We start from the raw sequence: 14,677 nt of genomic DNA, 5'->3' as shown, positions 1-14,677 counted from the left end.
ACATAAGGATGAAACAAAATACATATCACTTAGCTCACTCATTGCACTTCCCGGCAAAAAGGGCAGCTCCATTTCCAGCTGAGTCTTTGTTACAATTGCAAACTTTTCAGCCTTTCCTTCGATATTTTCTAATCTGAACAGCTTTAATTCAAACGCGCCGAGTCCGAACTTTTCCAGGGGGGGGGGGGGGGCATTGGGGTCTATTAGAAATCGCAAAACTGCAAAAAAATTCGATCAAACCGAAAACCACATGCAAACTGAACCGTCTAAACCGATAAATTTGTACATCTCAATTGTCAAAATCCTAATTGATCGGATACTGTGGTTACAAGTGGAGCAACATAGCTTTCGCGGCTATTCGAGATCAGCAGAGGCGTGCAAATGCTGCTCAGATCGAAGCGAAACCGGAACCTCAATATGAAAAACCGAAAACCACATCGGATACCAGATTCGAGCACCCGCAAAATTTTTTACGAAAACCGAAAACCAAATGCTGAAAACTGAAACTCCGCAAAACGCAATAAACAACAAGACCGATAAACTGACGTTTTTTGGCAGAAAAATCGAAAAATCCGATCTGAAAAATAGCCAAAACCGCAAACCCCAATGCTATGTAAGATGCTACCGGGCGATAGTCATGTTGAATGTAGGGCGCTGGAAGAATACTTGCAGCTTGGTAACCCTTTAGAAGTCCAAGATTACTCAACTTCGCATGCTTACCAAAGCGACAAAAGATAATTATGTGTCTAGAGTTAATTCATGATTTACCACATGATTGATAATTTGAAAAGACAATTACATGAATGGCTACTCTTTGGCCACGTCTGCACAGAGCCGGACCTTCTCGCGGTTTTGTTTGGTGAAGCGACTTGTAGTAAAAGTACTCTTCTGTATTGTAAGCACCGTTTTTTTTCATTCATTCAGACCGGTTTACCGATTCAAACTCTAAGGCACCAGCCATCACCCGCTTGGCGTCTCCTGCCTTAGAATTGCACCACCTAATGATAAAATCACTGAAGAGGTAATAGCGTGAGACGCATGACGGTAAATTTTACAATTCTGAGATTGCTCACCCAAAGAACATTTTATGAAACTATTAACGAATTTTAAGTCGACTAAAGTACTACAGCGGTCTAAATGTCTCCGTTGGCATGATTGCGTGTTTCTTGTAAAACGGCAACACCCTGGGCATTTGTAAAATAACGCATATGGAATCTCGAATGCAAAAAAATAATAATAAAATAAGAAACGCAAGCCTATATCACGTGAAATTGCAATCTCAAACAATAGGATGGATGCAACTTTAAACAACGTTCCTCCGAACGAGAGTTGATCACGCAACTCTTAAACTGCACAAAAAGTACTATGCTGTTCAGCAAATTCCTATTTCCAAATTCGGCATTTTCCTTCATTCGATTCGAAACAAATATTGAACAGCTTCCTATATTCGACAACCATGCACTATTTAAAACGCATGTAGTACACTACTTTAGCATGTGGGCACGCCAGTAAGTTCCCTGTGACCAGTCTGTGTGTTGTCTGACCGAAAATGCGGTACGAACTGTTACTCCAAAAGTCATGGAGTTTGAATTTTCTTTCTTATAGGCTCTTGACACATCTTTTTTTTTTTCGTATCGGTTTCTTTTTAAGTGTGGTACAGATCTCATATCTGAAGACATTTTCTTCTATCTTCGAGACGTCAGTAACCAAGCAACCGCATTGTTAGTAATCAAACTATTTTAGGCGTCCGTTTCGCAAGATACCAGCCGTCAATCGTAGAAATGGCTGGCTGTTAGAAATCGGGGAATATAACCGTGAGTAGCCTCTCAAATATCTGAGACTTAATTAATATACTTGTCTATTTTCTTACGATCAGCAACATGACTGTAGTGAAGTGCCTGTAGTTCATTGAAATAACAAAAAAAACTCATTGGAAGTATGGCAAATCTTCAACGTACTTCCAGTAATTCCAACCAGACACACTCCACGCTTAAAAACATTTTCAAAATTCTTTTTAAAGTGCCTTAGCTTTTAAGGTTAAAAGAATCCTCTAATATCGCAATTATGTATACAGTATAGTTGATCAATGAATAGAATTTTTATGACACCGAGCATTTGTTATATAACTAAGAAAGACTGATATTCTATAAGTTAATCCATCCTACGAATTGAACAGTGCATATCGAAAAAGAAAATGGTTAACTTTACCTTTACTCGGTCAGTTAGCATAAAAATTTTCTAAAAGGAGTGTATAAAATCCCTTAAAAACATATAGAAAACGTTGACATGATATCTTGGCTCGCATCGGTTCAAACAATTGTCTCAGACTCTTGTGAACTAATAGGAAGTTAATATATGTTAATTGATCAGATAACAACTTGGAATTATAATTGGCAATATGAAAATTGAAAACGTTAAGCTAAATTACTCAAGATGCGCGCACGATGAGTTAGAAAGCTGATGTTAGACTGTAAAGAAAAAAAATTAATAGTGTCATAATATGCGTTAATCAGATAAGGAACTTCAACACGATCATTTGAAATATTGTTGTACTTTCGTTATCTATCAGTTAGCTAACTTGTAAACCTAACATAAAAGAATGATTCTCCCTTTTATATTTTTTGTTAACGTTAGAGGTCTCACAAACACGTGTAAAGCCCAACGTTGAGAAGAGAACTTTTCCAGATCATGTTTGTAATTTTTTGTTATTGTGAACGGTTTCCATTTTCAGAATATCTTTGAGAGCGTGAGGCATCATACAAATGTAAGAATCTTGTCACCCAAAATTCACTTACAGTTAACAGTTATGCAATATTTACCTCGCGTCTAACTTTTGTCTATCAGAGATAGAGATCAGTCAATTGCAGCAATCACTGAGGTATATTGACTCTCAGGCAACGTTTGAGAGTATAAAGCAATTCGTTTAAAGTGCTCTCACTCAATTTGACTGCGGTTAGCTGACAGAGCAAGAGAGGACCATTTAAGCAAGAGAGACCAGTAACACTGCATAAGCTACAGTTAAAGTACTGCAGCGAGTAAGTAAAAAATCGAAATTCTATGATCTTACAGTATTGAAGTTATTCCAAACTACAACAAAATTCCTAATTCGTCCCTTGCTAAGATGCAATAAAACGGTTTACAAGTATGCAAGTCTGCCAAGTGGCTCTTAAAACTAAAACTCGAGTGTCATATTGTTTTGCGTAAGTATCATATAATTTTGAGTCGTTTTAATTGGGACGAAGAAAATTTCATTAATTAAAAATAATCGTAACATAATCTTTCTAAGGTAAGACAAGCACCACTGGGTTTAACGAGGGAAAAAAACGAAGCGAAGTAATGATGGTTTAATTAAGGGGACAGATACTGGCACGAATTGGAATTGATGAAATTGAAAAATTTAACGGTGACTAAAGAAGGCTAAATTTACATTGTGTAGAAAAAAAGAAATAGTCTGAGCTTGTGCATTTGAGGGATCACATATCGCACGGTTTAGCAAGCTTGCACTAAACCGTTCACAACCGTGTAACCCTATAAAAATACTATACGTTGTTTATATTGGATTTTTGCGGTTGACAGCAATGTCGTATCTCAAAAAGAATTCAAGAAAAAGCCAGGTGCCACTGAGCCGATCAACGAAGTTTAACACTGAGCCGTACATGTTCCTCTTTAAGTTTTAAACGAAATAAAGGGTCATTTGAATTTTCTTTTGTTATTTTAAGTCAAATTAAACTTCACACTTCGTTTGTCCTGAACCAGTCTGTCTGTCTCTCTTAATTGTTGATACGATCTGAGGATGAAATACAAGGACAATTCCTTGAAACTGGATGCTTCCATCGAGGCTGAGATGCTAGCTTATCGGATGCTTACGAGATGCTTATTGCATGCTTATCGAGACTGAGACAGAGCGAACAGAATTCGGGCTCTACAGGGAGACGGCGACTGTGAGACTTAACTGAAGAGATGCATATAAGCTAAACAAACAAATCAGTTTTCGAATTGCTCTAGCGTCATGAGCAGCTGGTTTTATGCCTTCAAATTTTTATCGAACGAAAAAAATAGTTGAATCCGATAAAGAAATGATACTCGAAAACAAAAACAAAATTGTGTCCAGAAAACAAAGGAAATTTCAAACTTAAAAGCGGGAATCGAGGATCAAAAAATGGAGAATTACTATTCTTCCAATAACATGTTCACTTAACCCAATTAACCATTTGGTAAAATTCAGTTCCATCATTATAATCAGCCATTGCCACTAATTATTCTTAAACCAGACATGAAAAGATATATCCTCTGACCTCCAAGGGTGAAGTAGATGCTATTTAATTTGCATCCCTTTACAAAAGTTCCCTTTTGTTTTTATTTCAAAAGCTTTCACATAGCTTTTTTAATTAAAGTTTCATCTAAGTTAGGTCTCGCATTCCGTGATACTTAAATCTAAAAGCTCTATTCTGCAAAGTTATCTTATACTGGATTACGTGTTGGCAACGATTGTTTGTTAATTTAATTTGTTGTACAATAACTCGCTCGACCATTAGCCAGGTAGCCTTAAAATCTCTGATATAATAGTTTACTTAGCAACGGGACATGATTAATTAACTATATCTGACATAAATTTTGCTTAAAATCATTCTTTTCAAAATATCTGAGTCCCTCACACAAAGCTACTCCAAAAAGGAAAAACATGATTGAAAGAATTTGAGTATAAGATAGCCTTTTCGGTAGAGAGAAAGAAACAAGGCAATTTTAGAAGTAATTATGCCTTTTATAAACATCGCACGCTGCTCAAAGCATCCATCGGCTATTTAGTCTCAATAAGACACTTACCTAAGTGAACGATAGCTTATTAGATTACAAATTATTCAAGTATTCCATTGAAATCAAATTTTATGCATGCGAAATTCGAATCAGATTTCGCGTCACTCCTTCATCAACCGCGTTTCATTTTCAATTCTAATTTCAAAATTTATTAAGGACAAATTTCGTCGAAGTCACGGACATTTTCGGAGTACGCAAACTGAAAAGAAATTCAGTAGATAAAACTTTCCAGCGTAATTACTGATTGGTTCTGTTGCATGTCGATTTTCGATGGCTTCAGAGTAACTAATCTGGTTGGAAAAGAGCTTCATCACAAAACTGGCAAGGAATCCTTGAAAAAGTAAATCGCATGGTAAACACGGAATATAACCAATTTTTCCTTTCTGTTTTACATTACTATAGAAACCATATTGAGCACTTTCTCTCAACTAACACCCCCACCACTGTGGGCTTACGTCACATGTTTGAGGAACTTTAGAACCGATATACACACTGGACATCTGTATATAATATATAGCACTGGTCACCGCTAAAAAACACTGTTTTTGTTTCCGTGTAAAGATTAATTGCCCATCAGTGCTGTTGGCCGCGATCATTGACTGAAAGCTAGCTCTGGAAAAAACAGTACCACCTTTACTTTTAAAGGTTAGTTATTTATTAGTAATATTGCCATATGCTGGCTGTGTGTGCTACGAAGAAGCAAGCTTTCACCAACCTAATCCGTTTACACCACATAAAAGGAAAGGTCATGAAACACCGAAAATTTACTTGTTAAATATGAGCGGAGACAAAAAGATAAGGATTTCTAAGAGTTAAGATGTAACTTAGGAATTTCACTTCGTTAGACTTAGGCAAGCAAGCCTTACGAGAAAAGTTTCGGGGGATGAAAAGCACGTAACGTAATATGTTTAGTGAGAGTGGTTGGGTAACTAGGAAAATGAGGGTAAAAAAATTTCGATTTAAGATACTATCGATTTAAAATCAGATTAAGGGGTTAACACGTATTGCACAGGAACATTACCCCGAGATGTCTTGTTTTTTTTCTTATTTTGTCTTGCATTGTTTTGTTTTTTTTTTTCTTTCTACGATTCTGATTTTCCCTCCTAGTATAAGTGAAGATATTTATACAAAAGCGGTCCCTTTGAAACGCATCTGGAAGCGATCTCATCCGGCTGATTACTAAATTGGAGGACTTCAAGAAATTAAACTAATTTTGCTTTAAACCCACGTGAAATTCTAGCCTCTCAGGATTATAATTTCGTTCAATTATCACGATCAGCCCTGCGTAACGACTGACACGAGCAAATTGTTCATTCATCTCTTGTTTTCATCTGACTGGCTATGCTCTGCGCTTAAATATGATCGGAGTGTGAACTATTCATGCGATCCAAAAGTAACATTGTTTGTTTTCGAAGTGACGATGAAAACATGATGCACAAAATATTGTTTCCAGCTAATAAGTTAAGCCTATTTTCATACGTCTCCTGATAACTTTTGAGTCGAAAAATCTTCGCACTGTTTCAAAATCCACAATATTCTTCCGTTTTTCTGCCGGAAGAACCAACAGATGAACATTGCGTGATGTCTTAAGTAGCTTTGCACTCGAAAATGCTCTCACGACGTCATTCGTGGAATTTAATGGGTGCTTTTCAAGTAACCAACAAAAGTTGCGGAAGTAAACTTGCGGGCGGGACTTGATAAGTATGAAATTTAAAATTTTTCCCTCCGGGCAAAACCGCTCAGAACGTTACAATGCTGCCGTTAAGTAATTATGAATGGTTATAATTCATTTTTAGGAATGATGGCAGTTTGGGCTGAAATGAACTAAAAACACGAAACAGTTCGCCTGTTGTGAGATTGAAAGTTATTTTGATTAAATTAAGCTGCAAATAAAGCATAGGCAAGCAGTCGATGTTCAACGCCAAAGTATCAAATTTTCAAATTGATGTTTCTTATTTTTCCTGTTTCTGACTGACAAATGTTTTTAAACGGTCAACTGAGATGCGTTTTTAGTACGGAAGAAGTGCTGACTTTCCAAAGATGCTGCTTTAAAACTGATTCTTCTTTTTTTCCTGTTACGAGTTAATGGTTTTGGTGCAGTTTAAAGGAAAAGCTTTAGAGCTTTAAAACGTTACGAGCATTGCCATGTACGAAAAGCAAAATTTACGCATAAAAAAACTACATGACTGAAACGAATGAAGAAGTCGTGAAGAAAATCCACATGACACTAATCCTAACTTTTATAAGCCTCTCATAATGCAACTAACTCGCAGATCGATCACCGCTGAACTCGTGCGTGATAAATCTCGTACCGATCACAAAGGTTCAAATAACCTCACATTACTAAAACAATAGTATTACTGTACTATTTGATTCGTTTTCTTTCTTTACTCTGTAATTAAAGTAGAGACTCTTAAAAAAAGAGCCTTATTAGTTTTTAAATCTAACTGTCTGGTCGACCAGCTCGGACAAATGGCAACGGTGCTCCTAGTTGGAAAGATGAAAGCCAAGATAGACATTTAGAGCTGTTGGATGACTTAGTTTAATATCACAACCAAAACATTTTCCATATAGATTTAATTTTTTGCCATAGTCATGCCTGCGCGCCCTAACTAAAAAGTTCCCTGAGGCTAGAAACACGATTTCATCCTGAATTTCATCTCGAAGATCTAAATATTTTTTTCTTTCTTCTTACGAATTGGATATTAAAAAAGTCGATAATTATTCGCATATTTCCACGAGTATTTTCTTAGTATCCTCGTTGGATTTTTCCGACAAAATATTGATAAAAATCAATCATATCGGAACAAACTATGGGCTTTTGCCTCTTATTGTCTTCTTAAAGTGCAAAAGGAACTTCAACGATGTTTTTGCAGTTAATTACACAACTGACAGAAATCGCGATCCAATCGTACACTAGCGATATTTTTCTTCATGTGCTATAACAAACAAAAGATATAAAGCTCTCGATTATTAATTCGCTTTATAATCAAAGAGCTGTGGGAAAGAACCGAAAAGAACCACCTGTCATCTTTTATTTAATACATTTTAATCCCGCTCATAAAGCGAATGTCATTTCGGTGTTCACTATTGAAGAATACGAGTTTTATTGAATTAAGTGTGCAACAATTTTCTTCGCGGGTACAGTTATAAATAGGTGATCGCGAAAAATCTACTGGTAAGGGAGATCCACATGTTTCATCAATATCTTGGTATGGAGTCAGTGGTATAAATCGTTTCGGATGCAGGCACTCGATAATTTGTTCTAGCGGTTAATCAAACAGCTCTTTTTTTTTCTTCCGATGTCAGCGAAGTTCCAATCAGTCCATTTGTGATTACTGACAAATTCTGACGTACAAAAAGATTAAAATTTTCAATTTTCAATTTAACCTGATAGTTAGAGATAAGAAAAGCAATTTAGGGATAAGACTTAAGATTTTTCCAAGTTGATTTATACGATGAAATCTCTAAAAAAGCAATTTTGTTCTCTACCCAGGGAAATACGATATTACATCGTTCTGATTGCGATATTGAAGGAAAAAATAGAAAGGAAGGAAGGCCTTAATTAAAAGACACGATAAACAAAAAAGACAGAAACAAAGGAATGAAGTTTAAGAATGAAACAGTATCTTCTTCTTTATCTTCTTCTTTTTTCTCTCTTAAAGAAGAACAGATTTCAATTGGATTCAACGCCATGTCGAACGGCCAAGACCGCCTTGCGCTAAGCGTAGCGCGAAGAGATAATGTCTTCGTTGTGGTGGAAGCAACAATACTGATTTTGGTGGACATAACAGCTCTGATCGGAAACATTCTGGTTTTTGCTGTAGCCTATAGAAAACGCCGTCGTCTTACCATCACAGACGTGTTAATCGTCGCACTTTCCCTGACGGATCTACTGGTAGCAATCTCAGTGATGCCACTGTCAGCAGGAGCGATCATCACCGGGGTTTGGCTTTACCACCGATCTGTTTGCCTTTTCCAAGGATTCTGCGTTATAACGTTTGCCACTGCTTCACTTAATACTCTCTCTGTCATTGCGATTAACAGATATTTCTGCGTCGTGAAGCCTAACGACTATCGAACCGTGTTCTCCATGAAAAGAACACTCGGCTACTTGGTGATCGTGTGGCTGCTGGCGTGCCTTTTTTCAGTTTCTACTCTGCTGTTTGGTAGCGAAGACTACGCATTCCAACCCGGAAAAGTTCTTTGTGTGTATCCCTTCGAAATAAACATCGCTTATACCGTTTGTCTCGATGTTATGTTCATCGGTGTGCCAACAGCAACCATTGTCCTCTGTTATTGGTACGTTTTTAAGACGGTACGAGAGCAAAGCCGAATTATGACGGCAAATGGCCAAAATTCCGCGACCAGAGTCAACGTACGCGACACCAATATCACTAAAACTCTAGTAGCGGTTGTCGTCGGATTTGCATTATGCTGGCTTCCCGTTTTAGTGATGGACACCACAGACGTGGTGACAGGCACTCTTACTTTGCCGCGTCAAATGTACTTGTTCTACACAATCATGGTTTTCTTGTCTTCTACGATCAACCCCTTTATTTACGCGGTTGTAAACAAACGATTCAAGAGGGAGTTTTTGAAGATTTTCCGACTCATTCTTAACTTTCGTGAACAAGTTCACATGCCATCCGCGAGATCTTCTTCCCAGCAATAAGCAGGTTTACGAAACAACAGAATTTCTGAGGTGTAGTCTCCCTAAACTCGCCTCTCGAGCGTTTAAATATATTCTGTTAGATGTTTTGGGGGAAAAAATGAGGATTGTAATAATAATAATATACGTTAATTGAAGCTCCCCCTTAGGGGCTTTTCAGCCACAATGTAGACTAACTAAGCACTTGAAAATCTTCACTGGCTGAGGGCAGCCGTGGAGTTGAACAAGGGGCAACCGAGAACAAATGATTAAAAAGGATTACAGAAATCCAGCGAGGCATTACATCGCAAATACGTTCTTAAAACTTAACAGAAAAAATGATCGATAGTAATTTCCGTGTCAATAAATGGGGTGTGATTGGTCTTTGTCAGACTGCGACGCGGTAGAAGGAGCTCTTTTGATAAAAGCCACCATTTAGCTTTCTGAAGATTACCACTTTTCCCCTCGTATCAGTGCGTCTACAGCCGTTATTCTTTTTTTAATGTTTAAAGATCGTATTAATTGAGACAGCGCCGCTAAAACAAATCTTGGCTTTGAAGAAACCTTTTGAAAAGAATCGATACTAAAAGACGGAGAAAAACGGTGTAAATTCGAGACTAATTTTGCATGACCCTCGTATTTTGGAGAGGCCATACGCAACCCTTAACATGTTTTTTTTTTTGTCTTACTTGGATAAGTCAGCTGAACTAAAACAATTTACAAGGACTATAAATCTCCTTGATATTTTAACAGGCATTTACTTCAGTTAAGATACTACAATGTTCTCCTCAATTGCTTAATCTGTAACCTGTGAGGTAATTCGATAGATGACCCTTTGGTGGATAAAAAGACGACTTTTTTTCTGGGGAAGTAATTTTATGAGTGGTACAAAATCAGCAGGTATAAAACGCAGACAACCTGCTATAAAAAAACCGATTTATTAAAAGAAAAAATTAGAAGTGGAAGTTTGGAGGGGAAAATTTGTACTTAAAGAAATTCCAGCGCGATTGAATAACCAGACGGAAGTGATACGGAACAAAACCGCGCCCTTTACTCTCATGAAATGCGAACACAAACCAACAACCACAGTAGATATAAGAGAAAGGAAACGTCGACTTCCAAAATAATCCAGAGGGGTTAACCGAAAAAGCCAAACATGATATATCTCTAACTTATTAATACTACGTTGTTGTCTTTTTGACTTTTTCTTAGGGGATTATATCTTATTTTCCGATTATTTTCTAGATTAATTTTCAATTTAGTTTAGTTCGATATCTCCAGCAGACTCACTTTGTACGATATACAAGTTTTACAAACAACTGTATTTCCAAGAAATTTTAATCAAGATCACAAATACGATACATTTAATAAAGTAAGGTCCAGTTTGGAAGATACATTGTGTACTAATCAGTAAAAATGCTGAAGTCTACCGACAAAGTATTCATCAGTTAAAATCTTAAAAACAGCTTGATAAAATAATCAATGGTCTTGCTATATCAGATTATTTCAAAGAGCCGAAAGCGACATGGAAGACACACTTAAAATTGTTACTCAGACATTAAATTATTGGCGAAGTCAGCCGTCCAAAATAATAACGATAATTAAAAATCCTTGAAACTTACCGTTCATAATAAAGATCAAATTTAGTTTCAGGGCTAGACCAATACTGGAGTTGTCAAACTTGCGTCAGAAATCAACCAGAGATAAACAAAGTTTACAAGCAAATCAGAAACTGTACCGTGGACCCGAAATATTTTCTTTTATGAGTCATACTTTTCGTCGTCGTCGGTCCCAGCCAGCGATTCCTCTGATAAATTTAGTGCAGCACGTGACAATTGGGATGTCAGAGATCCCGGAGGTATGACGCCATTTCCCCTCACGTATTTAGTGAAACCAATTCTCCGTAGTATAAAGGTGAATGGAATAAAGAAACACGAAGACAGAATCAGGATGACGATTAAAACATATCCCCAATTAGGATATTGGTTTGGGACCACGTCTGCCTATGATAAGGAAGGATATTTTGTATAACATCAGTTTTTAACCATCGAAAAAGATGATTTAATTCTCTAGTAGGAATGAATGTTGAAATTCTTCCACTCTTCAAAGTAATGCAGAATGCAGGATCTTGGCTAAAACACCAAATGGTTGAAATCAGTGCTTCTTAACTTTGCAAACAACAATAAAAAAAACTCTAGCGCAGCATTTAAAACGAAAGCTAACACCAAAACTAAAAGCGCTTCTGCACTATTGTCATTTCCTCTCTGTGTGCTAGAAGACAAGCAAGATCGTAAAATAACATACTTGAAAAAGCCCTGCCATACCCCTTCTACTTTCAATGTTGGATAAAGCTACTATGCATATAAATATTTTAAGGTATAAGCTTTCCCAATTCGGTTTTTTACCAGTACTGTTCTCAGAAAGATTGCTTGTACGAGTCGTTTTAATAACCACCGTGTTTACGCGAAAGAGCGCCTTGGCCCTTATCAAATTTTGACTTTATTTTTTCGTTGTGGTTCCCATTTCAAATTTGTTTTGGCGAAAAAAAGCATGGGCACTTTCTTTTCGAGGCAGGGCTATTTTTTGCATTTGCGGGAAAACTGCATTCCAGTGTAAAGCATGCACAGAAAAAAGATCTGAACTGATTTACTCACAAGTTCTGGGTGCCAGGCTGAATAAGCAATAGGTTTTATTCCCATGTTTACTATACTCGTCACCAGAATACCAAAAACAAGGAATGGGGCAACAAAACGCCAAGTGATCTTCCAATACCATCCCGGTCGGCTTCCGATCATGTACTCGACATCATCCTCAAACCTAAGGAGAAATTCAAAACGGAAAATGGTCACAGTGGTGAGCAAACATGTGGAAAACTTACCTAGTGGTCAGGAGACTAAGGGAACCGGAAGTAACGAGAAGATCTGGATTCGAGTACTGTTAAGGGGAATTTCCTTGTCCTCTGATGAAGGAAATCTAGGTCTCACAGCTCTTATTCCCACTGGGTAAGGGACATAACTGGGTACCGGTGAATTGAAAGAGGAACTTAACGAGTTGCTCAGGGGTAGCCTACTATACCTCAATGTTCTGGCACCTCACTAGAGGGGGGGGAGGGGGTACATGGAGGGGGGTCAGAAATTTTCGTAGTCGCTCCATATCATTGAAACCCTGAGGGCGATGGGTAGAAAGAGCGAGGAAAACAAGTTGTGCAAGGGATATTTTGCACTGCTAAATATAAGTTGCTCAGGGTCAAGCATACACCACTTTCATAAATGGCTGCCGGATTGATATTCTTTTGTTTAAATTCAAACTAGCCTCACTAGCCTCGCTTGAGATGATGCATTCTTTTGAATTTTAAACGGGAGACTGAACGAGGCCAGAAAGGCTAATTTGAATTTAAACAAAAGAATATCAATCCGGCAGCCATTTATGAAAGTGGTCAATGGCGTGGAGTGGTTAAAGGAATCTGTCTTTGCTCTAGTGGACCGAGCATCAGGTGTTGAAGACACTCACTTGGACGCGCCGTAGATGTAATGAACAGCTATCAGCTCAAAGAAGCCGATGAACAGAACTGGGAATGGTGCCACTGAACGAATCAACATCTGCAGCCAGTATTCGCCGGACCTCTGACAGAATAACAAACCAACCAGGAAACTAACAATGCAGAGGATGCCTGTAAATAACACAAAATAATGTGGAATGTCAGCCATCATTAGCTTTTATCATAAGCTTATAAATTATCCTAAAATAGATAAGATCCAGGCTCAGTTTTCACACCCCTCTAGATTTCTTCATTTACATGTACAAAACTCACGTTTGCAGGCAGCATAAGGCTACTTGCACAATCAAACAATCAACGCTTGTGGCATTGGAACACGAAAAATAAATAAAAATTAAACACAACTAAACAAAATTCACGGACTGAAAAACTTAAGCAGGCCAACTTAATAAATTTTTGTAGCGAAATTCACTGTCACAAGCACATTACGGGGTATCTCAACTTGATTCATTACGAGCTTTATTTAGGACTTTCATCGCCGGAGTACGGAAAGTACCAGGTTTCGATTGCCATCAATGATTCAACTCTTTCTCTCCTAACCTTGACACAGATGAATTTTTAAATCTAGCATAGTCTCATGTACTTACCTGTTAGGACCTCTTTCCTCCAAGGAAAAATCTGAAGGTCATACAAGGGGGTGAGTGCTACCTCCAAAGTTCCAAACATACTGCCGAGTCCAAGAGTTAGAAACATGCAAAAAAAAAAAACAGCACAGCCCACAGAGGGGATATGGGCATCTTCACTATGGCTTCAGTGAAAGCGATGAATGCTAATCCAGGTCCCTGTGCAGACTGGATATAGGATGGAAAAAAAATAACGAGAACAGTTTTATCGCTTCTCTTTTCAATTTTTTTGCCATCGCATCCATTTAGATGTTAGTTGCTCCTCATTTGACTGATGTTCAAGGTGTGAATACTCTGTTCTACGCAACCTCGTTCCCAGGGTCTCTCATCTCCCCCCCCCCCCCCCCCCCTTGAGCGAGAGAGGAGAGACCCTGGTTTAGGCTGGTCACGTGTCTTCCAGATTTTAGGAGATTTCAAATTAGCGATTTGAGGGAGGGGCAGATAAGTGGGAATCTCTCTCCACTTAGTCCACGGGCGAGCGAAGCTCATTGGCAATCAAAACAAACTACACGTGAAGCGCTTCGAACCGAATGTCAACTGAGAATATTCAGCAGACGCCCAAAAAGATCAGTAGGGAATTAAGCAAACCACAACGGCGACGGCAACGAGAACGTGGAAAAACAAAAGATCTAATTGGCAGAATAATAGCCCAGCACGTGCGTTTCAAAACTTTGTACATTTCTTAGCCGTCCTTTGCAAAACAACAACGTGAAATCACCAAAACTTGCATTGTCTGCGAACCGAAATCGCGGCGACAAATTATTTTAATTTTCATTTGGAACTCAATGCTACTTTTATGCGTTATGTTGAGTTTGAGGTCTGGCACCCTATGAGACGGTAAACACATGCAGCCATTTTCGAAATTCTAACTAAAAAGTAGAAACTCATTTTTTAATCGACGTCTTCCGTGGCGTTGCCGTAGTGACTGCTTAAGTTTCCTAGTAAATCTTCCACTACGGTAAATATCAATTGTTACAGGCTTTGTAAATCAGTTGGAGACGTACTTGCTCGAAGAACATCTATGCGAAAGGA

At 38.0% G+C, this 14,677-nt stretch overlaps 2 protein-coding genes across 3 annotated transcripts in view; one reads left to right on the top strand and one right to left on the bottom strand.

Annotated features, from left to right (window-relative positions):
- The first annotated feature begins 2,939 nt into the window (after positions 1 to 2,939).
- Positions 2,940 to 10,858, top strand: LOC111341481 (melatonin receptor type 1A-like). 2 transcript variants are annotated; one of them, XM_088740154.1, is made up of 3 exons: positions 2,940 to 3,035; positions 5,377 to 5,460; positions 8,481 to 10,858. In XM_088740154.1, the coding sequence occupies exon 3, from the start codon at positions 8,510 to 8,512 to the stop codon at positions 9,488 to 9,490; it is 981 nt and encodes a 326-aa protein (XP_088596280.1). In that variant the 5' UTR covers positions 2,940 to 3,035; positions 5,377 to 5,460; positions 8,481 to 8,509; the 3' UTR covers positions 9,491 to 10,858. The 2 variants fall into 2 exon arrangements, with proteins under 2 accessions (XP_088596280.1, XP_022804196.2); XM_022948461.2 differs by lacking the exon at positions 5,377 to 5,460 and having other exon boundaries at positions 2,945 to 3,035.
- Positions 10,787 to 14,677, bottom strand: part of LOC111341476 (sodium-dependent neutral amino acid transporter B(0)AT2-like) — a 5,440-nt gene continuing 1,549 nt past the window's right edge. Inside the window, exons 3-6 of the mRNA XM_088740160.1 lie at positions 13,610 to 13,813; positions 12,977 to 13,136; positions 12,121 to 12,283; positions 10,787 to 11,469 (exon numbers count right to left, since the gene is read on the bottom strand). Coding sequence (XP_088596286.1) covers positions 11,227 to 11,469; positions 12,121 to 12,283; positions 12,977 to 13,136; positions 13,610 to 13,715 — 672 coding nt within the window. The 5' untranslated portion in view covers positions 13,716 to 13,813 and the 3' untranslated portion in view covers positions 10,787 to 11,226. The remainder of the gene's footprint in view (positions 11,470 to 12,120; positions 12,284 to 12,976; positions 13,137 to 13,609; positions 13,814 to 14,677) is intronic.

The sequence above is a fragment of the Stylophora pistillata genome, chromosome 1, assembly GCF_964205215.1.
Source record: "Stylophora pistillata chromosome 1, jaStyPist1.2, whole genome shotgun sequence".
NCBI lineage: Eukaryota > Metazoa > Cnidaria > Anthozoa > Scleractinia > Pocilloporidae > Stylophora > Stylophora pistillata.
This window is presented reverse-complemented; position numbering and strand designations above follow the sequence as displayed.